This window comes from Bos mutus, chromosome 3 (assembly GCF_027580195.1).
Source record: "Bos mutus isolate GX-2022 chromosome 3, NWIPB_WYAK_1.1, whole genome shotgun sequence".
Taxonomy (NCBI): Eukaryota; Metazoa; Chordata; class Mammalia; order Artiodactyla; family Bovidae; genus Bos; species Bos mutus.
This window is the reverse complement of record NC_091619.1, coordinates 117,536,438-117,562,028: the sequence shown is the minus strand read 5'-3', so window position 1 is coordinate 117,562,028 and position 25,591 is coordinate 117,536,438. Positions and strand designations below refer to the sequence as shown.

Genomic DNA, 25,591 nt, shown 5'->3' with positions numbered 1-25,591 from the left:
TTTGTAGTTTCTATGATGCTTATAATACAGAAGAAGTTACAGAATGCTTTTTTCAGACAGGTGTGCAATGGGCTGAAAATGCAAAGTTCTAGGTCTCCAAGAACTGTTACTTCTGTATAAGAAAAATAATTAAAACTCACCTGATTTGTTGGCAGAGGAAAGTCTGAACGCTTTGAGAGTATTCTCTGCAGAAAGAATCCAGGCATTAAAGTTTTGAGGCAGATGCTGAAAATTTTTCCTCCCCACATTACAGTCAAGATTCCAAAGAGCAAGGCTTTCTCAGAGCACTGACGTTGCTGCCAACTTTCTGGAGTGATCCCTGCACGCCAGCCACTACTCTTTCTAGACCTAGACGCCTATTTAGGTTCTGTGACTCCTTCCAGGGAGGCACACAAGGATGTTCTTAGACTTTGGGTGTAAAAGCATTAACGTGATTAGCTTTGCAGTACTGACAGCTGCATATTTCAAGGAGAAAATCAGGGTAAAAAAGCAAATCAATAGAAACAGAACCATTTCTTGAGTTCCACACGGTTTACAACCTTCCTCTTCTTTGACATAATCCTTTTGTGAAAAGATATATTTTTAGCACCCCGTCTGGTGCCTGGCCTAGAGCAGGTACTCTATAAACTGTATCCATGCAAAAATCAAGTCCTTTTCCTCAGTTCAGAAACAAGTAGATAAAACAAGAAATGCTTACAAATTAAGATTTGGACTTAAAACTGATGGAATTTAGGCAGCTGAGAAAGTACACTCTTTTGTTCTTCACCACTATCCCCTTTTGAAAGATGCCCAGTTTCTATATCTGAACGATTACAGGTCTATATCCAAAATTTAAGAATAAATGCAAATTAGGCTGCAACAATTTCATCCCAGAAGGAAACCATACCTCTAAGTTGGGAGGAACTTTTTAAAAGAAAAACCGTAGATTTGTGGAGTTCCTTTGGACAGTTTAAACACATCTAGAATATGTGTGTTTTTATCAAGAATTATAATTGGAGCTGGCAAGAAGGCTGGGCGCTTGTCTGCAAAGGACGGGCTGCAGTCTGAGACGGTTGCGTAGCTGTAAGGGGAACTCCTGAGACCGTAAGGCTGTTCCTGGCAGGTGCTGCTCTGGGTAGGCGGGGGCGTCCCTGGGTCTGGCCGAGTTCTAACTCCTCAGAAGTGCGGAGCGGGGCTGAGACCCGGTCCTCCGCGGCCCCCAGACCCCATTTGGAACCTGGTGATCACTCCATTCTCATTTCAACTCTACACTAAAATTCTTACTGGATACAGATTCCACATCGAATCTTAAATAACGTCACCTGGGACGATTCCATCTTACTCAGACCGCCCAGTCTCTGCCTTAAGCTACTTTCTCCGGGGAGGTTACTGCGGGACCAGGGGGGCGGCCGGTGTGAGCCGAGGTTACAGTTTTCTCTTACGGAAAGCGAGCGTGTGGGGAAGGGGCTGTTCATTTGTTCTGCCAGCCGGGAGCTCCGGAAAGCGGAAATCCGGGCAGAGTGGGCACGAAGTAGGGAAGCCGCGGTCCGAGAGCCCACGGTGCAGGCAGCCGGACGCAGGTGGAGAAGGGCCGGGCGGAACTGCCTCCCTCGCGCTTGCGCTTGCGAGGGGGAGGGCGGAAGCGACGGACGCGGAAGGGCGGAAGCGACGGGTCCTGGGAGCGCCGCTTCCGCGCTATGGCGGCGCTGGGTCGGCAGGTGAGGTGCCGCCGCGTTCCGGTCTCCTGCGGGTCGCGGAGGTGTGCGGCACCCCGGCCTCCGGCGCTTCCCGCCGCGTTGGCGCGACTTTAGCCCGTTGTCCCCACCCCGCCTGCCGCCGGCGCTGGGCCGAAGCCGCGGCTGGACCACAAACAGGGCGACAAGGGGCGGCGGGCGCTCCGAGCGGGCGGGCTTGGCTGAGGGCGCTGGGGAGGCTCAGGGACGCGTCTTGAGGGGCGTTGAGGACCCGGGGATTGGGCCCCGTTGGTGGCGCGCCGGCCTGACCCCTAAGAGTTCTGAGGTCAGCGGGAATGTTGAAGTTGGCTGGCAGGCTAACGGCGTTCCGTCTGTGGAATGAATGCAGTTAGGTGGATCTGGAGACTGGTACGAGATACGGAGTTTTCAGGTGTGGGTACCAACTCGGACCCCAGAGTTGGCACAGAAATGATTTTAAACTAAAGACGTTTGAGACTCAGCAGAGACTGAAAGAAGCTTGCTTGGAGCGGCCCTTATCTCACTAAAAGCAGAGCTTTCCGGGAGTGAGGGCGCCATTGAGCCTTTCTCCAGGGGAGTTTACCGTCTTGAAGGGAAAAAAAAGAGGGACGACCCCTTGTATCAACATAAACATTGTCACAGACTTTCTGGGCTCCCACTTGTTTTCCGAAGAGCCCTCCCGTTTGCTCTTCCCCTAGAAACCTTCCTCCCCCATTTGCCCCCAGCTGCAGTCATTTAGGGAGCTACCTCTTTCCTGAATCAAACATACGCATATAAATACACTTTTTTCTTCTTGTTAATCTCTCAGCTAAATTTGTAGCCACCCCCCTCAAGGTACTGAACAGGTGGAGGACCCCCCACACCCGAAGGCATACTTTACCCAGTGGCCTTGAAATTGTTCTCCCAATCCCTCCTTGTCCCGGTCCCCTCAGTTAGAGCAGCAAAAGCAAACCTATCCTTCTGCAAACTCTGTTCTCTGTACATGAACTTCTTTCTCTCTAGGCTTTTAAAGTTCAGTTATGACTTTGCAGATTGCTTATAAAAACTTATGTTTGCGTGAGACCAACGAGCTAAAGACCCTGACTCAGAAATCCTGTGGTGTCCGTTGCATTGGTGTGATGAGGAATGCATTCCCTTTGTGTCTTACAGGTCTTTGATTGGCACCGCCTGACGCCCCTTACCTGGGCCCTCCTCGCTAGGCAGACTCCTCAGCCTGCAGGACAGAAAAGGACGGCTGCTTTTTTGTTGTGTAAGCTAATGACAGTCTCCAGTGGAGGGGGCCTTGAGGAGTCGTCCTTTGTTGAACCCCCAAAATGTGCACAGAAACCAGAGCACAGAACAGGGCTGATTCAGTGCCTCCTTGAGAAGCAGAGAACTCCTGTGTGGCAAGAGAATTTTGTCCGTTCCCTCCGGGACATGGGTTTTAGTGATGTCCATGTTAATGAACTGCTCAGCATACAGCCAGGTACCCACCCTCAACAGATGCTGGACATCATTTCAGAATTAATACTTCTGGGTTTGAATCCAGAGCCTGTGTGTGTGGCCTTGAAGAAAAGTCCTCAGTTATTGAAACTGCCTGTGATGCAAATGAAGAAGCGCTCCAGTTACCTGCGAAAGCTGGGCCTTGGAGAAGGTAAGAAGTGGTGGGGATTTTATATGTAGTGCTGAGGAGTCAGAGCTGGAGACCAAATAGCCTGGGGAGGTGGATTGAGGAGGTTTCTGCGGGGGAAAAGTCCTTGAGAGGAATGTGTGATTTGGCTTAGAGCTGAGGAGGCAGAGTGACCTCTGCAGAGGGCCTTGCAGGTGGGAGGGGGAGCTGAGTGACCGCTCTTGTCTGGTGTGTTCCCTGTGGGTGCTCTGGCGTCGGGAACGGCGGTGGGCGCGTGGTGTGGGCCCCGCACACGTCAGCGGTGGCGTTGGCTCGTGGGTGTGCGTGTGCCCTTGGACGCTTCAATTGACCCGGGGCGGGCTCAGTGCTGTGTGTGTCTGTGTGAAGCCAGAGACTTAGACTCCTTCACCCCGGGGCCGTGCCTGCGGAGGAGGGAGGGATCTGGAGCCGCTCAGGCATTACTGGCACTTAGAGTTCCCCTGCGGAATGAGGGGGGATCTGGAGCCGCGTCAGGCATTACTGGCACTTAGAGTTCCCCTGCGGAGGAGGAGAGGGGTCTGGAGCCGCGTCAGGCATTACTGACACTTAGAGTTCCCCTGCGGAATGAGGGAGGGGTCTGGAGCCGCGTCAGGCATTACTGACACTTAGAGTTCCCCGTAAAGGCTTGGGTTCCAGTCAGGTGTCTCCATTTAATGGGAAATGTGAAATCTTCCCAGATTCCTGGGACACAGGTGGAGTGGCCGTTTCCCAGCCACCGTCTCCGCCTCCCCCACACACAGGATTCACTCCCCCCAAATCCTAGAAGTTCACTGGATCTCTCTCTCTTTTAAATTAAGGAATTAATTTTATTTTTGACTGCGCTGGGTTTTCGTTGCTGCGTGGACGGCTCTGTGGTTGCAGCGTGCAGGCTTCTCGTCGCCGTGGCTTCTCTCGTTTCAGGGCACGAGCTCTGCCCCAGGTGTGCAGGCTGCCGTCACTGCAGCGCGCAGCCTCGGGGGTTGTGGCGCATGGGCTTGGTTGCTTTGAGGCATGTGCAGTCTTCCCAAATTTGAACTTGTGTCCCCTGCACTGGCAGGCAGGTTTTTAATCCATTGCACCAGCAGGGAAGTCCCACTGGGTCTCTCTGTGGGCTTTTCTAGAGGAGGAGGGTAGGGGCTCATGAGGATCTCCAAGGACCCCTACCCACGTTCATCAGAGGAATTCTACTGTTTGTTCATTCTTGTCTGTTATTGGTGAAGTATTGTTGGGGATGGGGAAAGGGGAGAAAAGGTTGGGAGTCCAGATTTCAGAGGATCTCTACAGGCCTCCTTCTCTTTTCTAGAAGATGAGCAGAAGGTAATGGTGTGTGTTTCTCCTAACAGATTACCTGTTGCAGTGTAATCTGAAAGGCTCAATTTAACACCATCCTTGAGCTCAGTTGCTTCAGTCAGGTCCGACTTTTTGTGACCTCAGGGACTGTAGCCCACCAGGCTCCTCTGTCCATGGGATTTTCCAAGCAAGAATACTGGAGTGGGTTGCCATTTTCTTCTCCAGGGGATCTTCCCAACCCAGGGATTGAACCCACATCTCTCTTGTCTCCTGCATTGGCAGGAGGGTGCTTTACCACTGGCACCACCTGGGAAACCCTGACGCCTTACGTGCCTTCGTTATAGATTAGAAGCTCAGCGTGAGCTTCAGCTGCAAAGGTAAACACTGAACTCCTGAAATTCATTCCTGAGTGTGTTTCATCAAGACATTGACTCACCTGTTAGGGAGGTTTACCAGTGTCTGGGCTCTGAGTCTTACTTGGTTATCTATAGGAAGGCCACAGGCCCCAGTTTGCCTGGGATGGTCCCAGTTTCCGCCGGTTTTCTTAATACAGTTACTGACAGAGCCCCCGTCCCTCAGAAGTGCCTTAGTGTGGATGAGACCTGCGGCCCCTGCGAACCCGGAGATCAGTCTCTGTGCTTGTGCGTCAGGATTCTCGCTGTTATTATTACGCTGTTATTGTGGAACCACTTTTCATTGCGTTCTAGCTCCTAGGTCCTAAGATGTTGGTTGTGAATGTTTCAAGGACTGTTTTATTGCAGGAGGAAACAGGAGTCCAGAGCCCCAGTGTGGGAGAGACTGCTGCCTCAGCCTCCTGTCTGGCTTTCCCAGCACATCCCTGTGAAAGTCTCTTCTAGGCGAGGAGGGCACGAGGGGCCCTAGCATATGAAGCAGGCGCCTGTCAGCTGGGGCTGGGCAGTGAGGAGCGGGAGGGCGTCACTGGGGAGTTGAGCCATTCTGGCCCCTTCTGCTTCCACAGTGCTCCTGGGAAGACGTATCTGAAGTCGGCACTCCTTCTGTGGAGGAGAGGATCCTTGTTTGTTTTTTAAACTCCGGCTTGATTTAGGTGTGGTTGGCCCCTTGGGTTTCTGGAATATCCTAAAATGATGTATTTGTCCTTTTTAATGATCTTCAGGGAAATTAAAGAGGGTGCTTTACTGTTGCCCTGAAATTTTCACCATGCGTCAGCGGGACATTGAAGTCATTGTTGGGGTCCTTAAGGAGAAGTGCCTTTTCACCGTGAAGCAAGTCACCGAGATTTTGCACAGGTGCCCGTATGTTCTTCGGGAGGACCCTGGTGAGCTGGAGTACAAATTTCAGGTAAGAATGGCTGGTGGCGTGCTGGGTAGCAGCAGGTTTCCAGTGCAGTCAGGGTCAGCTGACTCACCTGGGCAAGCAGACAAGGTCAAGATTAAACCCTCTTGGCCCAGTGCCAGCCAGAATTCAGTGTGGAGTCTTCTTTGCCACGGGTAAAAGATCTTCCGCAACTTTCCTGCCATTGATAACGGAATACTCAGGCCCCTTCTTAGAGTTCATATGAGACCTCTGCTTGAAATACCTAATTTAAAATTAGCTACAACCTTTCTTTCAAATCTGTTGTGCATGTTGATCTTAGAAACGTAAGTATGAAGGTTGTTCCAAAGTTTCTGGTAACAACTTTGATGGCTTAGGTCAGATCCTAGATGTTTTCTGAATTATTTACCTATTTTTTTCATGGTCCCAGTTTTTCTTACCCCATGAAGGAAAATAGATCTTGATTTCTCCTTCCTGCCCTTCATTTTTTGCTGCATCTTTCTCGATATAAATTTGAAAATGCTTTGAAAGCTGTCGCCATCGTGCAGATGCTGGGGGTCACAGTGCTCTACCGCTGTTGACTAGTCAGGTTTCTCTGCGTGCTTTAGGAACCTACCAGGCTTTTTGCAGCTGCCTTCCTAACCACGTCTGTGTCTCCAGTATGCCTATTTCAGGATGGGGATTAAACACGTGGACATTGTGAAGACGGACCTGCTGCAGTACTCCATGACCAAGACCAAACAGAGACACGTGTTCCTGGAGCGGCTGGGCCGGTACCAGACCCCTGACAAGAAGGGGCAGACACAGGTCCCCAACCCTTTACTGAAGGACATCCTCCGAGTTTCAGAAGCTGAGTTTCTGGCCAGAACAGCAGTTTCTTCTGCTGAGGAGTTTGAGGTTTTTAAGAAACTCTTGGCCCGGGAGGAAGAGGAGTCTGAGGGCTGCATGGCTGATGACGAGAGTCTGGATGAGGAGGAGGAGGAGGACAGGGAGGAGGAGGAGGACAGGGAGGAGGAGTAGGAGCTGTGACGCATGGACTGCAGTGAAGGGAGCCCAGAGAGAGGAAAGGTTATTTTAATTTCCTCAAAGCTTTTGGGAACTTCACTTCATTCTTCTCAGGTTATTTTTTATTCTTAAACTGGCCTTTTGATGAAAGAATGTTTGGAAATCACCTGAGAGGTAGACAGGCCACACTAAGCAGCAGATGCCTTGGCTCGATCGGTTGGGTTTCGTGTGGAGGGCCCTGCTCCATCCTGACCCACAGGCTGGGAGCTCCTAAAGTCGGGGGCTCAGTGCAGCAGCGTCTGGTGTTGCTGTTTCTCCGTCATCTGTGTTGGTGATAATTCTGTGACACAGTGGGGATGTTTCTTCTGGTTCAGGAGTCATTTTACATCCTTCTAGTGACAAAGAATTAGGAGAAGACAGTGAAGCCTTAGTACATCACAACAGTTTATTTTAATGACAACAAGTAGCAGATTTTCCACAAAAATACTCATGTTTTTAAATAAAAAATACTTCTTTGTAATTGCGTTCAGTATACAGCAGAGTAAAAGAAAGCTGACTGGTGACGTGTGGTTTGTCCTGCACAGTTTCTTGATGCCAGCGCTGTGAAGGGATGCTTTTTGCATTTCTGAACAACAGGCCCATCTCTGACCTGTGGGGGAACCTGCTTTTGTGCCAGCTCGGTCCAGGGGCCACATCCAGTCCTGATGTCTCTGGCAGCTATGGAGTGCTGACCTGGAGCATGCCAGAACATGGTCCAGATGGGGCTTCTGAGGCCAGAGGAGAATGCATGCCTGCCAGGGTCACGGGGTGTTGGGGTCTGGAGCCAGGGCCAGGGTCTGGGCTTGGTATCATTGCAGGGAGCTCCATGGCCCCTTGGGGAGGCCACAGGTTCTGAGGAGCAACTTTGAAGAGCTGGGGTTGGGGAATGGGCTTGGGTGTATGCACCAGGGCTCATCTCTGAGGTAGAGGCCCAGTCCTGGGGACACAAGCTCGGCAAGGGGGGAATGGGGGTCACTACATGTTCTGGGGGCTCTTCCCCGGCGATGGGCTGGCTGGCACAGGATTGATGCTGCAAAAGACATTTTTGGCGATGTGCCCAAAACCTGAGACTCGTGGCACTTGGCTTCATTTTTCCTGCAGAGACGGTAGGTCCTGTCGGGTGGCAGTCCTCACTGGGGTGATCCTGACTCCTGGGAGTGACCGGCACCATCTGGGGTCAGTTGTGTCGTTAGGACCAGAGGGTGTGTGTGCGGCCTCAGGACAGGCCCGCAGCAGGCTGAGCCAGCCCAGAGGCAGTGGCGCCGAGGCTCAGACACTGCGCCGAGGCCGCCTCTAGCAAACGCGCCTGTGTTGGTTAGTGAGAGCTTAAGATTCTAAATGGCTGCTTGTGTTGTTTCTCTTACGTAAAAGATTTTTTACGATAGTTCCTTTCCGCCCTGTGCTGGGGTGTCGTTGGGAGATGGGAGCCTTGTTTTACTCTGGGGACTGGCACCTGGAGCAGACGCTTGTGCCTCCAGGCTCGTGCTGGAGCACGACTGCAGAGAGGCTTTCCGCCAAGGCCAGTGGCGCGTGAGTCCCTCCACGAGGGAGTCCAGCATCGGTGGCAGCAGTTCCGACCCAGCAGAGTTGCGGAGGTTGGCTGACACCGGGTGGACCCTTGTCTACTGGGGTGCTGGTGGGGGCAGCGAGGTGCTGCGTAGCTTTCCCCGTTGGCGCCGTGCCAGCCCTAGTGCAGGGGAAAGGGAGGTTTCACCTTCACTGCCTTCTCTGACCACGGGAACGAGGTTTCCTGTGCTCTTGTGTTGTGTGGCCTTTCGGTGGCTGGCGCTGTCCCTGGAACCTGGGGTGTTGCTCTTGTGCTCCCCATTTGGGGCTAGCAGAATCTTAAATTCAAGCTCGATTGTGTGGTCAGTTGATCCAAATTTTGATTAGCACAAGACTGCCTTGGCAGCCCATGATTGCTCCTTTTATGTCCACACAGAACTGTGTATGCCCCTGACAGTTTTCTGATTCCGTTTTACTCATTCCTTTGGGTGGACTCTGAGGATTTCCAAGGATGACTTTACAGTTTGACGAAGGAGCCATGTGGGCAAAAGCAGTGGCTCATTTGTAATGTTTCAAGGATAAATTATAATTCCTTTAGCATCAGGAAGTCTTCTACTAGATACATAATTTATAAGACATCAAAAGGGGTTAATCATAAGAACACAGCACCATGCTCTGGATTCAGTAGACTGTTTCTTGTAGGAACAGAGGCTTCTAAGGTCAAAACAGGAGCACGCTCCATTGGCCTTGTGGCTGAGGGCTTAAGGTTGTTACCGCGGAAGTGGCGCGTTCCACGCACTCCCCAGTGATCGCGCCATTGGCGCCTGGCGCCGCAGCTTCCATGGCGCAGCGGCAGGGCCCGGCGCAGCGCAGGTCAGCAGCGTGTGTGTACGTATGCGCTTTCCTTGGTTCTCCCGGCACCGGGGCCCCGGGACTGCTCTCTGCCGTCTTCTCCAGGTGATCCTTGGAGACGGGGTACCTTCGGGAGTACAGTAAAGACGTCCTTGCTGGAAATGACAGAATGCATAATACACAGACATATGCACACAGAACTTTAATATAAGTAAAAAGCCTAAAGTATAACTCTGTAAAAGTTTTTTTATAAAAGTTGAAAGGAAGGAGGCCTTTCTGGGCTGTAGTGCTGACTTGGAGCTGAATCACTGGGAGGTGCCCGGGGCTGGAGCTCCAGCCTGGGTTGGCTGTTAAACGCTCAGCACGGTGTGAGGTGGGCTTCGCAGCTTTGGTCCTCACCTCATCTGCAGTGGGGAAGCGTGCTGGAGAGCGGGCTGGCAGGATGATGCGGTGGTCGGCGTGTGAAGGAGGAGGGTGTGGAAGGTGGTGCATACTACCCGGTGGCCCCCAACAGCATTGCATGAGTTGTGGCCTCAGGGAGCCCTTTCCCAGCATCTAGTCTAGCCTCCCCAGCCGCGCCTCTCCACATCGCCTGGCTTGTGGGAGGAGCCCTGCTGTGCTTGGTGGACATGCTGCTTTGGCTTTCCAAGTGGGCTTGAAACATTGAGGTTTCCCTGAAACCCTTGAGGTCTTTGGTGCCTTGGTGGGACTTGTCATCCTGGGGATAGGCTGAAGCCTATGGCCTCAAAGACCAGGGCTGAGCTCAGCATGGCCCGTGGGCCGACTTGGCTCTGCCTGTTGTTGTAAATAAAGTTTTATTGGAACCCAGCCATCCCTCATCAGTCACACGTCTGTGGCTGCGTTTGTGCTGCAGCTGCAGAGCTGAGTCATTGCCGCAGTGACCGTCTGGTTCACAGACCCAAAATACTTCTGACTTTAATGGAAAAAGTTGTATATGAAAAGTGTTTAAACTCCACCTTAGTGTTGGCTATCATTTTCTCTTTCAAAATCAGCTGGTCCATATGGCGGGTCACTACTTGCAAACGGTCAGCATGGACTGCTGGCGGAGGAGAGCCAGCCGAAGGGCTTCCAGTGCCTCACCTCTGCACCTTCTCCCAGCCCCGTGGTCTTTGCTTTGGAAGCTGTAGGTAGCAGTTCCTCCTCAGTTTGGTGGTTGGTTCCTAAGGGGAGAATCCTTTTCTGATGTTGGAATCCGAAAGCTGGTTTCTGAAGGTTGCAGAAGCATTCCTGATGGGCAGCCTTGCTCCCCTGGGGCAGACGTGTGTGCATTGCCTGCTTAGAGCAGCCTGGGCTCTATCTGGTGAGGGTCTGTCCTGGAGGTCTCCCTGCCTGTGGCTGATGCCTGCCTGGCCTGGCCGACTGTCTTCAGAGGCCAGAGGAGGGAAGCTGCTCAGGCCACTGACTCCAGCCAGGACGCCGTTTTCAGTCTGATTTTAGACCTCATCTTCTTGGGCTTTAGAAACACGTGAGGTTGATGGAACGCAGCAGGAACATCCTGAGTCCTTAGAAGAGAAAACAGACCGGGTGTGAGGAGGAGGGCACTTGTGCGCATTCCTCTTCACACAGTGGCTCTGGGCTGTTGCCCCCAGAGGACCTAAAGGGCTCGCCCCTCCCTGCCTCGAGCTGTGGGCTTCGTCCCCTCTGCCGTGGGGGGTGGGGGGTGGGGGGTGGGGCAGGCTTGTGGAGGACCAGCTGCGCCCTGGTGTCCGGGACAGCTCAGCCCCGAGGCCTACAGGCTGCTCCCTTCATGTGGCGATGCCGTGATCTCCTCTGAAGATGGGCTGTCCCTGGTCTCTCTGTTGAAATGAGTTCTTGCACTTTGGTCTTGGATGAACAGTTGTGTGTGAATTGTTGTTATGCTGTTGAGTCTCTAAGTCGTGTCCAACTCTGCGACCCCCTGGACTGTAGCCCACCAGGCTACCCCAGAGAAGTAAATGTTTCCTGCTTATTTGTGTTTTTTCCGTCGTTTTAAGAACAGCAGTGGTAGTGTAGTATAGTGTTAGTTGCTCAGTCGTGTCCGAGTCTTTGTGACCCCATGAACTGTAGCCCGCCAGGCTCCTCTGTCCATGGAGTTCTCCAGCCAAGAAGACTGGAGTGGATTGTCATTCCTTTTGCTCTGGGATCTTCCTGACCCAGGGATCAAACCGAGGTCACTTGCACTGCAAGCAGATTCTTTACCGTCTGAGCTATAGGGAAGCACCTAAGAATAGGTATTCAGAATAGGTATTCTAAAAGCTAGTATTTGATAAGTTAATAGTTGAGGATTTCTTATTTGTTTTTATAGAAATGGATTTATTGGATGAGTTCTAATAAAATATATTATCTTTCAGGTGACTTATTGCAGTATAAACATTTCACACTCAAGTTGTATCTGTGGGTGGTGAACTTCGTGCAAGCCTGGGAGTGCATCTTCTGAGTACGTGGCGGTGGGGGGAGTGGGCCACCTGCCTGAGGTCACGTGTTCCCGCTCACGTGTGGCTGCCCCCCCGCCGCGGGCCCAGCCTCCTCCTTCCAAGATCTGCTTTAGTGTCAGCCTGGGCCTGCAGGGCTCTGCTGCTCCTGGTGTTTACAGAGGCCTCTAAGTAACAGGCGGCTGTGTGTGCAGCTGCTCTGCCCCGGCTGCCTCCCGCCTCTCTTGCACCACCGGGAAGACAGGCTTCTCGAGTGCCGAGCTGCCCTGGCCCAGCCAGAATGCCTCCTTTATTCCCAGGGCCATCATGCTGACAAGAAGCTGTGTCAAGCGCTAGGTGGGTCTCTGGGTTAGCCCAGCATCTTCTAGACTGTTGAGAAGACCTGCTCAGAGTTTCCATGTGGGGAGGTGCGAGTCACAGGGGGCTGAATTGCCAAAAGAGGTTGGGAAATGCTGGCATAAGTAAGAATAGTGTTAGAAGATCCCTTTTGTTTCAGGCTCTCTGAACGCTTAGGGTCCTGTGCACAAGCATTGGGCTCCCAGTGCAAGAGCCCCAATGTGAGGTCAGTGCCCCCTCAGTGGCTGCCTCTGCAGGGCTGGGCGCTTCTGGAGCCCCTCCACCTCTGGCTCCAGGCTGCGCCTCTGTGTCCTCCCTGCGGGCCTGGCAGTCCCGCCTCCCTGAGGCAGGTGGGCTTCAGCCTCTGAGAGCTCAGCCAGCCCTCCATTGCTATTGCTGGTGACTGGGGAAGGTGTGTGTCTGCTGTTCGAGACAGAGTGGGGTTCAGTGTATTTGGGCTAAATTTATGTCTGTTGGGAGGCCTTAAGGATTATTTTCCTCACTCATCTTAACCCCCTTAGGAAGCTCTGAAAGCTTATGGTCCGAGAGTCTTTGACACAGAGCTGCACAGGGAGATGGCAGCCCGCCCGAGGACCCAGTGCTGGGGACACTCCTCAGACTTGGCAGCAGCTCTGTGGGCCCAGGGAACGTACCTTAGGATTTCTTCAGTGTAGGACTGTTACTTTGTTTCCTGAAATAATTGGAGAAATGTGGGTTATGAAAAAGAACGAGTCCCTCTGACCTGGCAGCTGCCTTAGCCCCAGCTCTCGGTCCTGAGACTGTCTGGTCTTTAGCTCACACGCTTTGCAGTTTGGGAGTGCGGTCAGTGAGACGAGGACACAGGTTAGCGTCTTACTCTCGGCACCCACCGGGCTTGGCGTGGGTGTCGTGGAGTGAAGGCAGGCAGGCACCTGCTGGGCCTGAGTGAATGGGGGTGTGGGGGACAGGGTCTGGGGAGGCAGGTGATGCGCTCGGGTCAGGCAGCAACGGGGCTTCGCCTGGACTCAGTAACGCGAGACCCAGGGCCTGTGGCACCTGGTTGGTCTGTGGAGAATGTGACTGAGGTTTGGACTCTGCTGTCTGTACTCAGGCAGCGCGTTGTATAATAATTCTGTGGCTACCTTGACCCCTTTGGGGAAAGACTTGGGTGAGAGTAAATAAAAAGTAGATAGAGATTTACTGTATTTATATAATTGGGATTGTCAGTTACACTTCTTAATAGTAGTGCCAGATACTGTGTGAACTTCCATAACCAGAGTGATGCCTCAGCACCCACCCCTGACTTCCTCTAGTGCCGCCCTGTGATCTTCCCAACCCCCACCCACCATGTAAGCTCCCACGGCACCCGCCCTGTGACCCACCAGCACGCCCCATGCCCACGGCGCCCACCTCTGTGCTGCTGTACACATAGCCGGGCTGTACATCTTGGCAGCCGGGCCTAGCCATGGCCTGTGGCATCCCCAGCCCCAGTCAGCAGGGCCACCCTGGCCCCGTTTCTCAGCGACCACCGTGGGCACAGCTCGGCGCCCCCCGGGACGCACCTGTCTGGAGCTCTGGCGCGGGTGCTCTCACAGCTCTCCTTGAAGCAGGTGTCCGGGTGCACTTTGTAGACTCTCTTATACCTGTGTCACCAGAGAGCTCTGTGAAGCCAGGGGCTGAGCGGAATGTTGCCCAGCTCCTTCACCTAGGCCACACCAACCCACAGTAACTGTGCAGGCTTCTGAGGAAGGCTGTTGCTAAGGAAGGCTGTTTATTCCTAATAAAACTTTCTCCTATAGATGTGTTAAAATGTCAACATAAAAATTATGTAATTTTAAAACAACTTTATCAAGGTATAATTTTCATAAGATATGCCCATTTGAAGTATACATCCTGATGAGTGTTGACAAAGTCATGTAAGAGATAAAGCCTGCTGTTTCAAAGGCATGTCTTGCTTGAGATAGACGTTGTTGTTGCTGTTTGGTTGCTAAGCTGTGTCCTAGTCTTTGCGACCCCATGGGCTGTAACCCTCCAGGCTCATCTGTCCATGGGATTTCCCAGGCAGGAATACTGGAGTGGGTTGCCATTTCCTTCTCTGTGAGACAGGCTACTTGGCCCTAAAGCTTTGAAACAGTAAGACTGTCCTCTTCTGGGAAGTTGATGGAGAAACCTTGGAGATGCAGGCGTTAGATGTGGGCGACATGTAGGACAAGAGTCTTTACCCCAGCCCTGCCTTACTAACTAGTGTACCCTGAGATGCCTCTGGAACTTAAGCCTCAGTTTCGTACAAAACGGGAATTGTTTATCCTGCCTCTGTCACAAGTTTATAGAGAACAACAAATGAGACATTAACGCTTTTGGAATGCTGGAGCTGTTTGAAAGAGATCCAGGGAGTTCAGTGGGTAAAACCCCAGCTCATGAGCTCAGTCTAGGAGAGCCTTAGGATCTGAAGCCTTAGCTAAGACTTCCATTTCCAGTCATCTGGCCGTGGCAGGACCTGGAATTAACTGCACGTGAACAACTGGAGAACTGGGCGAGATACAGGAAGTGAGTCTTCTCGGACATTAGAGAACACTGCAGGACCGGCCTGAGGAGCAGGGGGCACACGAGCGCGGCGGCTGGGCGGCACTCTGCCAGTAGGCACTGTGTGGGCTGTGGTGGGTTCAGGGGGGTCCACGCAGTGGTTGCACTGAGTTGGTGAAACAAGAGATTGGAATTGGGGAAGCAGAGGTGGCAGGAATTTGTGAGTCAGAGGCCAGCAAGGAGGCAGCTGTGCAGAGGAAGAGCTCCAGACTTCTGGAGAGGGCTCCCCTGTGGAGATGAAGCTGTGCGTGCACAGGGTGGACAGAGGTGAGCAGGGGGGAACACGGAGGAGCTGGACAGTCCCAGACCCAGAGTGGGGAGGTCCGGATTAACGGTAGGCTGTTTCAGGGCAGCAGAAACCCCAGAAAGGCCTTGCTTTAAAAGTGAGGCAGGATGAACCCCGGAATAAAGCTGTGCTAAAGCCACCCTAAAACAGGCCTCAAAGGGTCTGTCTGACTTGCCTTGCAAAAATCAAACAATAAAGGAGCCAAAGAAGGTCTGCTCTGAGCGCTTCTATTCAGTGCAGTGTTGGAAATGCTGGGCACAGCACTCAGACGGGAAAATGAAACAGGTGTTCAGATTGGAAGACAGGGGGAATTGGCCCTGTCTGTAGATGAGATCACACTCTGTAGGGAACTGTAAAGTCTCCACACAAAAGCTATTAAATGAACTCAGCAAGGCAGCAGAATATAAGATTAATATACAGAAGTCTGTTGTGTTTCTTTACACTAATAATATCAGAAAGTTAAAAAAAACCTGCTTAAAATCACATAAAACAACAACAACCCAGGAATAAACTTAGCCAGGGAGATGAAATACCTATATGCTGAAAACTAAAACATTGATAGAGGAAGCTAAAGATGACTCAGAGAATTGGACACATATCCTGTGCTCTTGGATTGGCAGAATTAATATTGTTAAAATGGCCATACTCCCCCAAACAATCTACAAATTTAATGCAATCTTTTTCAAAACATCTATGAAATTCTCCGTAGTACTAGAACAAATAATCCTGAACTTTATATAGAACCACAAAACACGAATTGCCAAGCAATCCCAAGAATAATGGACAAAGCTGGAAGTATAACCCAAGCTTCAGCCTATACTATAAAGCTACAGTGATCAAATCAGTGTAGTATTGGCACAAAAACAGACATACAGATCAGTTGAGCAGAATAGAGAACCTAGAAATAAGCCCTACACATACTTATTGAGAACTTCAGACTTGGAAAGTAGGAAGAAGAACTAGGCCATTCAGGTATGACCTAAATCAAATCCCTCATCATACGTGGAAATGCAAATAGGTTCAGGGTTAGACCTGACAGATAGAGTGCCAGAAGAACTATGGACAGAGGTTTGTAACACTGTACAGCAGGCTGCGACCAAAACCATCCCAAGAAAAAGAGATGCAGGAAGGCAAAATGGCTGTCTGAGGAGGCCTTACAAATAGCTGATAAGAGAAGTACAAAGCAAAGAAGAAAGGGGAAGATACACCCAACCGAATGCAGAGTTCCAGAGAACAGCAAGGAGAGAGAAGAAGGCCTTAAGTGAACAATGCAAAGCAATAGAGGAAAACAGTAGAATGGGAATGACTAGCGATCTATCTCTTCAAGAAAATTAGGCATACTAAGGAGATATTTCATGCAAAGATGGGCACAATAAAGGACAGAAACGGTATGGACCTAACAGAAGCAGAAGAGATTAAGAAAAGGTGACAAGAAGGCACAGAAGAACTGTACAAAAAAGATTTTCATGACCCAGATAACCATGATGGTGTGATCACTCATCTAGAGCCAGACATCTGGAATGCAAAGTCAGGTGAGCCTTAGGAAGCATCACTACGAACAAAGCTAGTGGAGGTGACAGAGTTCAGCTGAGCTGTTTAAAATCCTAAAAGATGATGGTGTGAAAGTGCTGTAATCAATATGCCAGCAAATTTTGGAAAATTCAGCAATGGCCACAGGACTGGAAAAGGTTAGTTTTCATGTTAATCTCAAAGGCAGTGCCAAAGAGTGCTCAAACTGCTGTACAGCTGTGCTCATTTCACGTGCTAGCAAGGTAATGTTCAAATCCTTCAAGCTAGGCTTCAGCAGTATGTGAACCAAGAACTTCCAGATGTACAAGCTGGATTTAGAAAAGGCAGAGGAACCAGAGATCAAATTGCCAGCATCTGCTGGATCATAGAAAAAGCAAGAGAGTTCCAGAAAAACATCTGCTTCATTGATTATGCTAAAGCCTTTGACTGTGGATCACAACAAACTGGAAAATTCTTCGAGATGGGAATACCAGATCCACCTTACCTACCTCCCAAGAAACCTGTATGCAGGTTAAGAAGCAACAGTTAGAACCGGACATGGAACAATGGACTGTTTCCAGATTGGGAAAGGAGTACGTCAAGGCTGTATGTGGTCACCCGGTTTGTTTAACTTCTGTGCAAAGTACATCATGCAAAATGCCGAGCTGGATGACTCACAGGCTGGAGTCAAGATTGCCAGGAGAAATATCAACAACCTCAGATACGCAGATGACACCACCCTAATGGCAGGAACAGAAGAGGAACTAAAGAGCCTCTTGATGAGGGCAGAAGAGGAGAGTGAAAAAGCTGGCTTTAAAATTCAACATTCAAGCATCTGGTTCCATCACTTCACGGCAAATAGATGGGGAAAAAGTGGAAACAGTGAGATACTTTATTTTCTTGGGCTCCAAAATCATTGTGGATGGTGATCGCAGCCATGAAATTTCAAAAACGCTCGCTCCTTGGAAGAAAAGCTATCACAAACCTAGACACAGAGTATTGAAAAGCAGAGACATCACTGACAGCAAAGGCCCGTCTAGTCAAGGCTATGGTTTTTCCAGTGGTCATGTATGGATGTGAGAATTGGACCATAAAGAAAGCTGAGTGCAGAAGAATTGATGCTTTTGAACTGTGGTGTTGGAGAAGACTCTTGAGAGTCCCTTGGACTGCAAGGAGATCCAACCAGTCCATTCTGAAGGAGATCAGTCCTGAATATTCATTGTAAAGACTGATGCTGAAGCTGAAACTGTGATACTTTGGTCACTTGATGTGAAGAGCTGACTCATTGGAAAAGACCCTGATGCTGGGAAAGATTGAAGGTGGGAGGAGAAGGGGAAGACGGGATGAGGTGGTTGGATGGCATCACCGACTCAACGGACGTGAGTGTGAGCAGACTGGGGGGGATGGTGGAGGACAGGGAAGCCAGGCGTGCCGCAGTCCATGGGGTCAGAGTCGGCGTGACCTGGTGACGGAACACACCACCGCCTGTGGCCCGTTAACGTGAGAAGGGAGCAGGGGCACACAGTGGCAGATGGGCTCTTCAGCCAGCAGCGTTGGTGAAGCTGGACGGCTCCATGTAAATCACAGCCCCTCACACCACGTACAAAAACCAATAGTCTGGAAGCCTTGAATGTAGGGCCTGACGCTGAAACCCTTAGAACACAGGCAAAAGAACCTTTGACATAAATCGAAACAATATTTTCTTAGATCAGTCTCCCAAGATGAAAGAAAAGCAAACACAAACAAATGGGCCCTAGTCAAACTTAAAAGCTTTTGCACAGCAAAGGAACGATCGACAAAACCAAAGGACAGCCTGTGGAATAGGGGGAAGTGTTCACAAATGGTATGACCAGCAAGGGGTCAGTGTCAAACGTGTTAGAGCTCAGGGTGCTGTGAGGACTGGGCAGAAGCACTTCAGGGCCGGGAGCACGCTGCAGGCGCGGCGAAGGCGGGGAGCAGGGACTTACACATGGCGACAGACGCCTCCTTCCCAGACCGGCATGGACTTGGTCTCTGAGAACAGCCGCGTGCAGGGCTGGGGCACCTTCGTGCAGGCTGCTGGCACAGAGGAGGAGGGCCGCTGCTCGCCAGGAGCTCACAGCCGCGTCCCCTCGTCCTGCAGCCACTGTGGTCCTGGCTTCTGCCCCGTGGCTTCCTGGGCTGGGTCCCTGTCCCGGCTGCTTAGCAACTGTGGGTACTGCTCTGGGTTGGGGTCCTGGGAGCCTGCAGGCTGCTTTCCCTCTGGGCTCACCAGAGTCGGCCTGATAGGCCTAAGGGCTGTGTGTCTGGTGTGGGAACTTCTGTCCATCTGCCTCTCGTCGTGGTCCCGGAAGTCAAGGCCAGGCCCTGAGGGCGGCAGGGCCCTCTTCCCCCCCACCACCTCCTGTCCCTGCGGAGTAACTGTCCCCAGAGCCCCCTGTTATCTGGGCAGTGGGCAGCCTGGAGGCTCACTTGCCTGCCAGCCTCCCTGCCCGTGCACTTGGAGGTCTGGGTGCCGTGACCGGGCCCCTGTCCGAGCCTACTGTGACAGGCATCTTAAGGCCAGGCCCTGGTGGCCCCAACAGGCAAGGGGGAGTGGTTCCAAACTCACCGAGCTCACAGTGTCTGCCTTTGAACCCTGGGCTGCAGTCACAGCTGTGGGCATCCTCACCGGGCACGCAGGTGCCTCCGTTCTGACAGGGGTTTTCTGAGCAGTTCCCAGGGGCGTCTGCAAATGGGTCATGAGCTGTTAGCTTCGGGCCCCACAGGAGGGCCAGGAAGCATCACCGTTGCTGCCTCCTGCTGTCCCCAACAGCAGTGGGCCCAAGGGGTGGTCAGAGTGCCGAGGGGAGAGGGTGGCCTGTGTGCCCACCCTGAGCCCCTAAGCCCGGGGAGCGGAGGAGGCAGGGTGGAGCGGTTCCTCTGGCCTCAGTGCCGAGCCGTCGCACGGCGGAGGAGCCTGGGCCCACGGCTCCTGTCATGGCTGGGCTCTGCTCGGTTCCAGAGAGCCTTCTGCCCCCTGCTGGTCTGTGCCCCGCGCCCCACGTTTCCGCTGAGTTTGCCCTGTGCATGGGGCTCTTCTGCTTGGAATGCAGAGGCCAACCCTCGAGAGCCCTCCTCGTTTTCCAGTGCCTGTCCCCAAGCCCTGACCAGGCAGCCTCTGTGCCGCGGCCACTGCCTGCCTCCTGACGGCATGGCACGGCACGGTGGGAGCTGCAAGCAGGCCAGGCAGTGGCGCTGCCAGGGAGGGGCAGAGCTGGCCTTGCCCCGTCAGCGTCCACCGTCCGATCCAGCCGCTCCCCCGCCGTCCCCCTGGCAGCCTCCCTGTGAGGTGCCGCCTGGGCAGACTCCACCGCCCCCCACTCCACCCCTCCGTGGCCTCCTGGGTTCTGTCAGCTGCTCCCCTTCCTCCTCGGGTCTACTTCACTTTCCTTCGCCCCTTTCTGCCCTCCAGCTTTCCACGTTCTTTTGTGTTTCCTGGTTCGCTAAAGGGAGCTGAGGGTTGAAGATGCCTTTTATTGTGAAAAAGGCAAAGCTTAACAGTTTAGGGCATGAAGAACCCCGCAAGCCGCCACTCGGTTTCAGTTAGGAGCATCTGCCCGGCTGGCTTCCCGTTTCTGGCTTTCCATCTGCTTTCTTTAGTTGAAGCATTAACTTCAAAGCAGTTTGCAGAAACCATTCCACCTGTAAACGCGTCAGCAAGCATCTAGGACACGAAGACTGAGGGTTCCCGTGGGAGCGCGGCGCTGCTCTAGAGTCCAGCGGTCGTGCTGTGCCGTCGAGTCCAGGTGCCGCCTTTACCACGTGCTTTCTTCTCAGGCTGGCCGACGCTTGTGCCGTGCCTGGGACCCTGGACCTGGGGTTGTGTGCAGCAGAGGGGCTTTCACCAGGGCCCCGCCTTCTGTGGCCTCGGTCTACTGAATCCCGAGTTCATCATCTCACACACACTACAGTAAATAAACTGAAGCCTGTTTTGAACAGGCTGGGGACGAGGATGCGGCTGTGCCCTGCGGTGGGGCAGTGGGCTCCCGTACGGGGGACAAATCACGGGGTCGGGAGGCTCAGGTCCTGCCCGCAGGCCACCCGTGTGTGGGACGGAGGTGGCTCCCGGGGGATGTGACCCGCGTAGTCCAGAAGCTGTCCTGGGTGAGAAGAGGGAAACAGGAACACCAGCCAGCCCCCACATTCACTCCACGTTCCCAGAACGGCAGGTTGCCATCTTGGGACTCCTCCAGGAGGGGCCCTGACCCGGAGATCTGCTTGGTGAGCAGATGCCAAACAGGGGCGTTAGCTGTGCCCTTGGGCATCCTTTCCTTGAGAAAATGAAGTCTGACAGCTTCCAGAGAGAAGGGGCAGGTCAGTCTAGAAGGAAGCGAGAACACAGCTGATCGCAGTGGCAGGGCAGACAACTGTGGACTGATGGATGAAGAACCGAGAGGGACTGAGCCCCGAGTCCTGCACCCAGGGAAACTGTCGAGTGTGTGTTTCAGGCCCAGAGGGCCTCGGGAGCTTGGAAAATTCCGTGTAAAGTTCCACGTGGACCTTGGCAAGCTGAGAGCGCCAGGAACAGCCCAGGCCCTGACAGGCAGTGCCCAGATGGCCCCACGGGACAGCAAGCCTTCTACAGAGAGGCCCAGGGCAGACAGGCTGTGGGACAGAGGAGGGGCCACGGTGAGCCGCTGACCGCGCCGGCCCTGGAGAGACCCACCAGGGCCCAGCGTGCGCTCACAGCCGTCCTGCTGGCAGGATCCCGAAACCCGGCCAACCCTGCACACTGCCCACTGCTGGAAGGAGGCCAGCCTGGTGGCCCACTCAGAAGACAGCTCAGGCTCTCTTCACGTGGGCGCCTCCACATCCCAAAGCAGGAGCTGTGGGCAGGGCAGAGAGCCGCACTGCTGACAGCAGCAGGCGGCCCTGGATCCCTTGGAGTGAGCTCCTGGGGGCCAGGCACTGGGCGGAGAGGGCGCATGCGCCGGAGGCGTGCGAGACGCCAACGCCAAGGAGAGCCCGCTGTGCTCAGGCACCATGCGGGCAGAGACCCCGCCCTTCCCTGCCACCTGGCCTCTGGTGGAGCAGCGGACAGCAGCACAGAGCGGGGCTCGCGGGTTCCCAGGAGGACGGCGGCAGGAGGCCGCTCACTGCTTGGGCTCTGGCTAATAGGTGGGTGCCTGGGCTGACGGCCGTTACTTTAGCAAAAGCTAACTAACCAGACTCACTGAGGAGGGGCTGTCCTCGTCTGATCATGAGCCTGACGGAGCCAAAGTGTGACTCGCTCAGTCCTGTCTGTCTCTTTGCGACCCCATGGACTGTAGCCCACCAGGCTCCTCTGTCCATGGGATTTCCCAGGCAAGAGTACTGGAGTGGGTTGCCAGTCCCTTCTCCAGAGGGTCTTCCCATCCCAGGGATCAAACCCAGGTCTCCTGCATTGCAGGCAGATTCTTCACTGTCTGAGCCACCAGGGAGCCAGAGGCCAGGACTGGTTCTGCCCCCTGGAGGCCTCTGCAGAGCTCCTGTGCTGCCACTGCAACCATCTCACACCCTTAAGGCTTCGTCCTCCACGTTCGCAAACGCTGCAGGTGCCGGTTGCATCCGGGGCCAGCCTGGAGCACCCCTGGTCTCTCCTCCGGGGGACCCAGGAGAGGCCATTCCATGCCCCTCTGGTGTCTGAGTTTTGTGAAATGAAGCATCTAATATTTAAAAGGGCTGACACAATGGAAACCCTTGGGCAAAATGTTTTCACTTACAAAACACACAGCCACACGAGTGTCTTCCCTCTGCATCTGAGCCACAGACCGCCTCTCACTGCCTCACCCAGGCCTCATCCGGTGAGTGCTGGACTGTGGGGCCGGGAGCCTCCACTGGCAAGTGCCCTCTGGCACAGGTGCCTGGGTGTGCCCCTTCTCTGCCTTCTCAGAGTGCTGGCTGATGGGCGAGCCCAGTCTGGGCCTGTGGTGTGGCCAGGAGAAAGGGCCACGCCCCTAAGCTGTCCCCAGAGGGACACGGCCCCGATGGTCAGAGCCGGAGGAGAGGCAGAGCGGGGGTCTGGGTGTGTGGAAGGAACGCAGCCTGTTGGCGCTGCCCAGCGGGGAGGTGCCCTGTGAGCATGTGTGCCAGGGGACAGGCCCTGCTCGCCAAGTGCAGTAGCGGCCGCCTCCTGGTGGCGCTCCAGCTAGAGCCCGCCCCGTGGCTACCCTCTTGCCTCCTGCTGTCTGCCCCACACACACCTCTGGGGGAGAGGGGCGTCTCTGCAGGGAGCACCCAGCGTCCGGGCGGCTGCAGCGCCCAGGCCCGGCCCCGTCCCCCTGCGTGTCGTGTTGGGCCCCCTGGCAGGTGGGTGCTCGGCCATTTCCTCGCTGTGGGCAGCCCCCTCCTCACCTACCGTCCTCAGGCCCCTGAGGGTGGTCAGCCCTGTACTCCGCTCCTGCTGACTTGCTCTCCACATCCTTGTCACCGCCACGTTCGGGGAGCTGGAGGGCCAGGCTGGCCAGCGTGGGGACCGCGTCCGTGTTCTCCAGCTGCACCAGAGCTGTGGGCTCTAGGAGAAATCAGGACGCCACAGTGCTGACCACGAAGCCGCTGCCTGGCGGCCAGGCCCGTCCTGGGGCCGCCTTCCTTCCGGAAAGGGGCTTCTCTCTCTCAGGGCATGGGGACGTCCGCAGGGCCTGGTGTGGCGGGGTCCGAGTGGGTCTTGGCACCGCCTCGGGTAGCATCAGCTTTTCTCCGGGCAGAGCGCAGCCCGTTCTGCCTGTCCTCAGCACGCATGCTGGGTGAAGGTTACTCGTGGCCCAAGAGAGCTGAGCGTGCTGCCTCACGCTGAGCCCCTGGCTGAGGCGCCGTCTCCCCCTCAGTCACGTCCTGCTCCCCTCTCCCTGCGCCTCCCCCTCCCTAGGGGCCACAGCGCCTCCTCCCCATCTTCTCTGCCCCGAGTCAGGCCACGCGCTCAGCCCTTCTAGAGCCTGTGAGGCTGATGCGCCAGTCGAAGGGCCCTGCGCTCCCACAGCAGCACTCGGTGGGGGTGTCCTCACACGGACGCGCTCCTAACAGGTTTCTTGCCACCTCTGGTGCCTGCGGGCAGCCTGTCCCTTCACGCAGGCCCTGCAGTCCTGGGCTTCTGACCCCTTTGGGTCCCTGCTGGGGACACTTTGGGCACTGGGGGTGGTCTCAAAGCCCAGGTTTTAGGGGCCTCGTCCATTGTCCAGCTGGGGACAGGAGGTCACCCGGGTCAGCCTGGCCACTCACGTGATCTCACAGTGACCCGCTTGCTGGGTGAGCCGCTGAACCTGGCTCTCACTCGTCCTCTGCCGTCCACGAGCTCTGAGAACCTGCGAGAGTCAGCACGGGTCAACAGGGGCTCTGGGCCGGGGTCTCGGGGGCAGCAGCTGAGGCAGGCACCTGGGGACCTGGGTCGGCATCGCGGGGGCACCGGGGTCGTTGAGCAGGCGCAGCTCGGGCAGGCGTGCGGGGGCCGGGCGGGTTCTCAGTGCCCTCTGGGGGAGGCCATCACGATGCCATCGTCCGTTGGTGCTGTCCCTCAGGGCTGTGGGCGGGCAGAAGAGGGGGTGGCCGTGTGGGCTGGTCTGGGGCTCCTCTGTGCCTGGCTGAAGAGGGGGTACCCCCCGTCTGCCCACGGAGGAGCTGTGGTTGCTGCCTGGGTTTTGTCCAGGCGCTGGTTCCAGCCCTCGCCCTGACCCAGGCTCTCCACCTGCAGGTGAGGCAAGGCCCTGGCAACCCGCCAGACTCACCTGGGCTGAGGCCCACAGCCCGCACACCCGGGAGAGGGGCAGCTCCTCTGTGGGTGGGTGCCGCCCGCCCCAACCCCGGGCTGGTGCCCTTCTCACCTGCATGCCCTTCCCTACCAGCTCACAGAGGGCCCCCCTCCCCTGTCCGCCTGGCAGGTGGGTCTGGGGCTGAGCTGGTCTCAGTGTCTCAGGGCAAGTGTGCTTCATGCCCCGAGGGCAGGCTGGTGGGTCGGGAGACGAGGGAGCCCAGCCTGCTGCCCACCTCCCTGCAGCACCTCACCGTCCAGACAGACTGTTTTGTGATCTGGAACAGGTAAGGGGGTTGTGCAGACCCCCGTGGGGCGGGCAGGCCCGAGAGCAGACCCGCGTCCTCACTGTGGCCCTGGGCCTCTCCCCGGCTGCTCCTGCCTCCATCTGTCCACGTGCACTCCCTCCCTGCCTGTCCCAGCCCCCACCCTGGCTGTCTTGCCCTCTTCCCTGGGGTGCTGTCCAGCAGTTCCTTGTGGGTCAGGCCTGGCCGCCAGGCCGCTACCTGGGCCCGCCTCCATGCTGCCAGCCTCGTGGGTCTTGCCACTGCCTCCTCTGGGCAACTGTTTTCAGGCGAGGCCTGTGTTTACTGCTCACCGTCTGGGGCCCACTGGGGTGGGCAGCATGAGGGGAGGCACAAGACGCTTATGCCAGCTCGCTGACCCAGCTGGGTCAGCTCAGCAGGACCGCCCCCCGCGCTCGCACGCCAGCACTGTGCCAGCACAGCCCTGTTCCCGGGCTGCCTGTCCGTGCCTGGAGCATCGCGGCTGGGCCGGGGGAGGCTCCTAGGCGGGGCACACTCACAGGTGATGATGTACAGGTGGGCGGGCTCGCTGTGCAGCTGGCCGCCCCCGGTGCTCTGCACAGCTGTCACTGAGAGCTGGTACCGCCGCCCGGGCGCCAGGTCCCGCACCGTGTAGGACACCAGCCTCCCGTTGGGGACGTAGCGGCTCTTGGTGCTCTGGCTGGTGGTCACGTTGATGACGTAGGCCTCCAGAGAGGCGCCCGGAGCGGGGGCATCCCAGACCACGTGGGCAGAGGTGGCCGTGACTCGGGCGGCGGTCAGGTTGGCTGGCGGCAGAGGCCCTGCATGAGCATGGAGCAGGGGAGGGGAGTGAAGGGAGCTGGTGGGGTCTTCTGCCCAGGACACACTCTAAAGATGTGATTCAGAGTGCTGAAGCCTTGCTGGAAGCCAGACCGCGTTGTCACAGACCTCACTGTGTCCGTGAGGACGGGTGGAGGGAAGTTGGCAGCTGCTCAGGGCCGGCAACAGTAGCCACCCTGTGAGGCTCCCCCCTCTAAGCTCAGTCCATCAGGTTGCCCTCCCGCATGGCATTTTCCATCCCCTGAGCTTGGCCATGCATACCTTCTCCTGGGATGTAGGTAGGAAGTGGGCTAGATGGGCAGAGGGTGGGCCA

The 25,591-nt window shown here is 55.0% G+C and overlaps 2 protein-coding genes across 13 annotated transcripts in view; one reads left to right on the top strand and one right to left on the bottom strand.

The window, feature by feature from the left end:
* Positions 1–1,575: 1,575 nt before the first annotated feature.
* MTERF4 (mitochondrial transcription termination factor 4) lies at positions 1,576–7,467 on the top strand. Of its 3 annotated transcripts, none has more exons than XM_070368654.1 (4): positions 1,576–1,697; positions 2,841–3,324; positions 5,744–5,928; positions 6,562–7,467. In XM_070368654.1, exons 1-4 carry the CDS (start codon positions 1,677–1,679, stop codon positions 6,919–6,921), a joined length of 1,050 nt encoding a protein of 349 aa, XP_070224755.1. In that variant the 5' UTR covers positions 1,576–1,676; the 3' UTR covers positions 6,922–7,467. The 3 variants fall into 3 exon arrangements, with proteins under 3 accessions (XP_070224755.1, XP_070224753.1, XP_070224752.1); XM_070368652.1 differs by lacking the exon at positions 1,576–1,697 and adding an exon at positions 2,037–2,081; XM_070368651.1 differs by lacking the exon at positions 1,576–1,697 and adding an exon at positions 2,037–2,105.
* Positions 7,468–7,685: 218 nt separating this feature from the next.
* Positions 7,686–25,591, bottom strand: part of SNED1 (sushi, nidogen and EGF like domains 1) — a 74,791-nt gene continuing 56,885 nt past the window's right edge. The window contains exons 24-32 of one of the 10 annotated variants that reach the window (XM_070368644.1): positions 24,978–25,259; positions 23,800–23,944; positions 23,647–23,729; positions 22,787–22,942; positions 19,019–19,135; positions 18,396–18,486; positions 13,613–13,693; positions 12,725–12,762; positions 7,686–10,826 (exon numbers count right to left, since the gene is read on the bottom strand). In XM_070368644.1, coding sequence (XP_070224745.1) covers positions 12,726–12,762; positions 13,613–13,693; positions 18,396–18,486; positions 19,019–19,135; positions 22,787–22,942; positions 23,647–23,729; positions 23,800–23,944; positions 24,978–25,259 — 992 coding nt within the window. In that variant the 3' untranslated portion in view covers positions 7,686–10,826; position 12,725. Of the gene's footprint in view, positions 10,827–12,724; positions 12,763–13,611; positions 13,694–18,395; positions 18,487–19,018; positions 21,055–22,782; positions 22,943–23,646; positions 23,730–23,799; positions 23,945–24,977; positions 25,260–25,591 lie in introns of those variants that run through there. The other 9 variants (XM_070368646.1, XM_070368647.1, XR_011463780.1 and 6 more) reach the window with 9 other exon arrangements.

Excerpts from the sequence above, each read along its gene's own strand:
- MTERF4 (XM_070368651.1), top strand. The coding sequence starts at position 2,052 with ATGAATGCAGTTAGGTGGATCTGGAGACTGGTACGAGATACGGAGTTT. Across the intron at positions 2,106-2,840 it reads GAGATACGGAGTTTTCAGGT|GTCTTTGATTGGCACCGCCT; the intron begins GTGGGTACCAAC and ends TGTGTCTTACAG. Across the intron at positions 3,325-5,743 it reads AAAGCTGGGCCTTGGAGAAG|GGAAATTAAAGAGGGTGCTT; the intron begins GTAAGAAGTGGT and ends AATGATCTTCAG.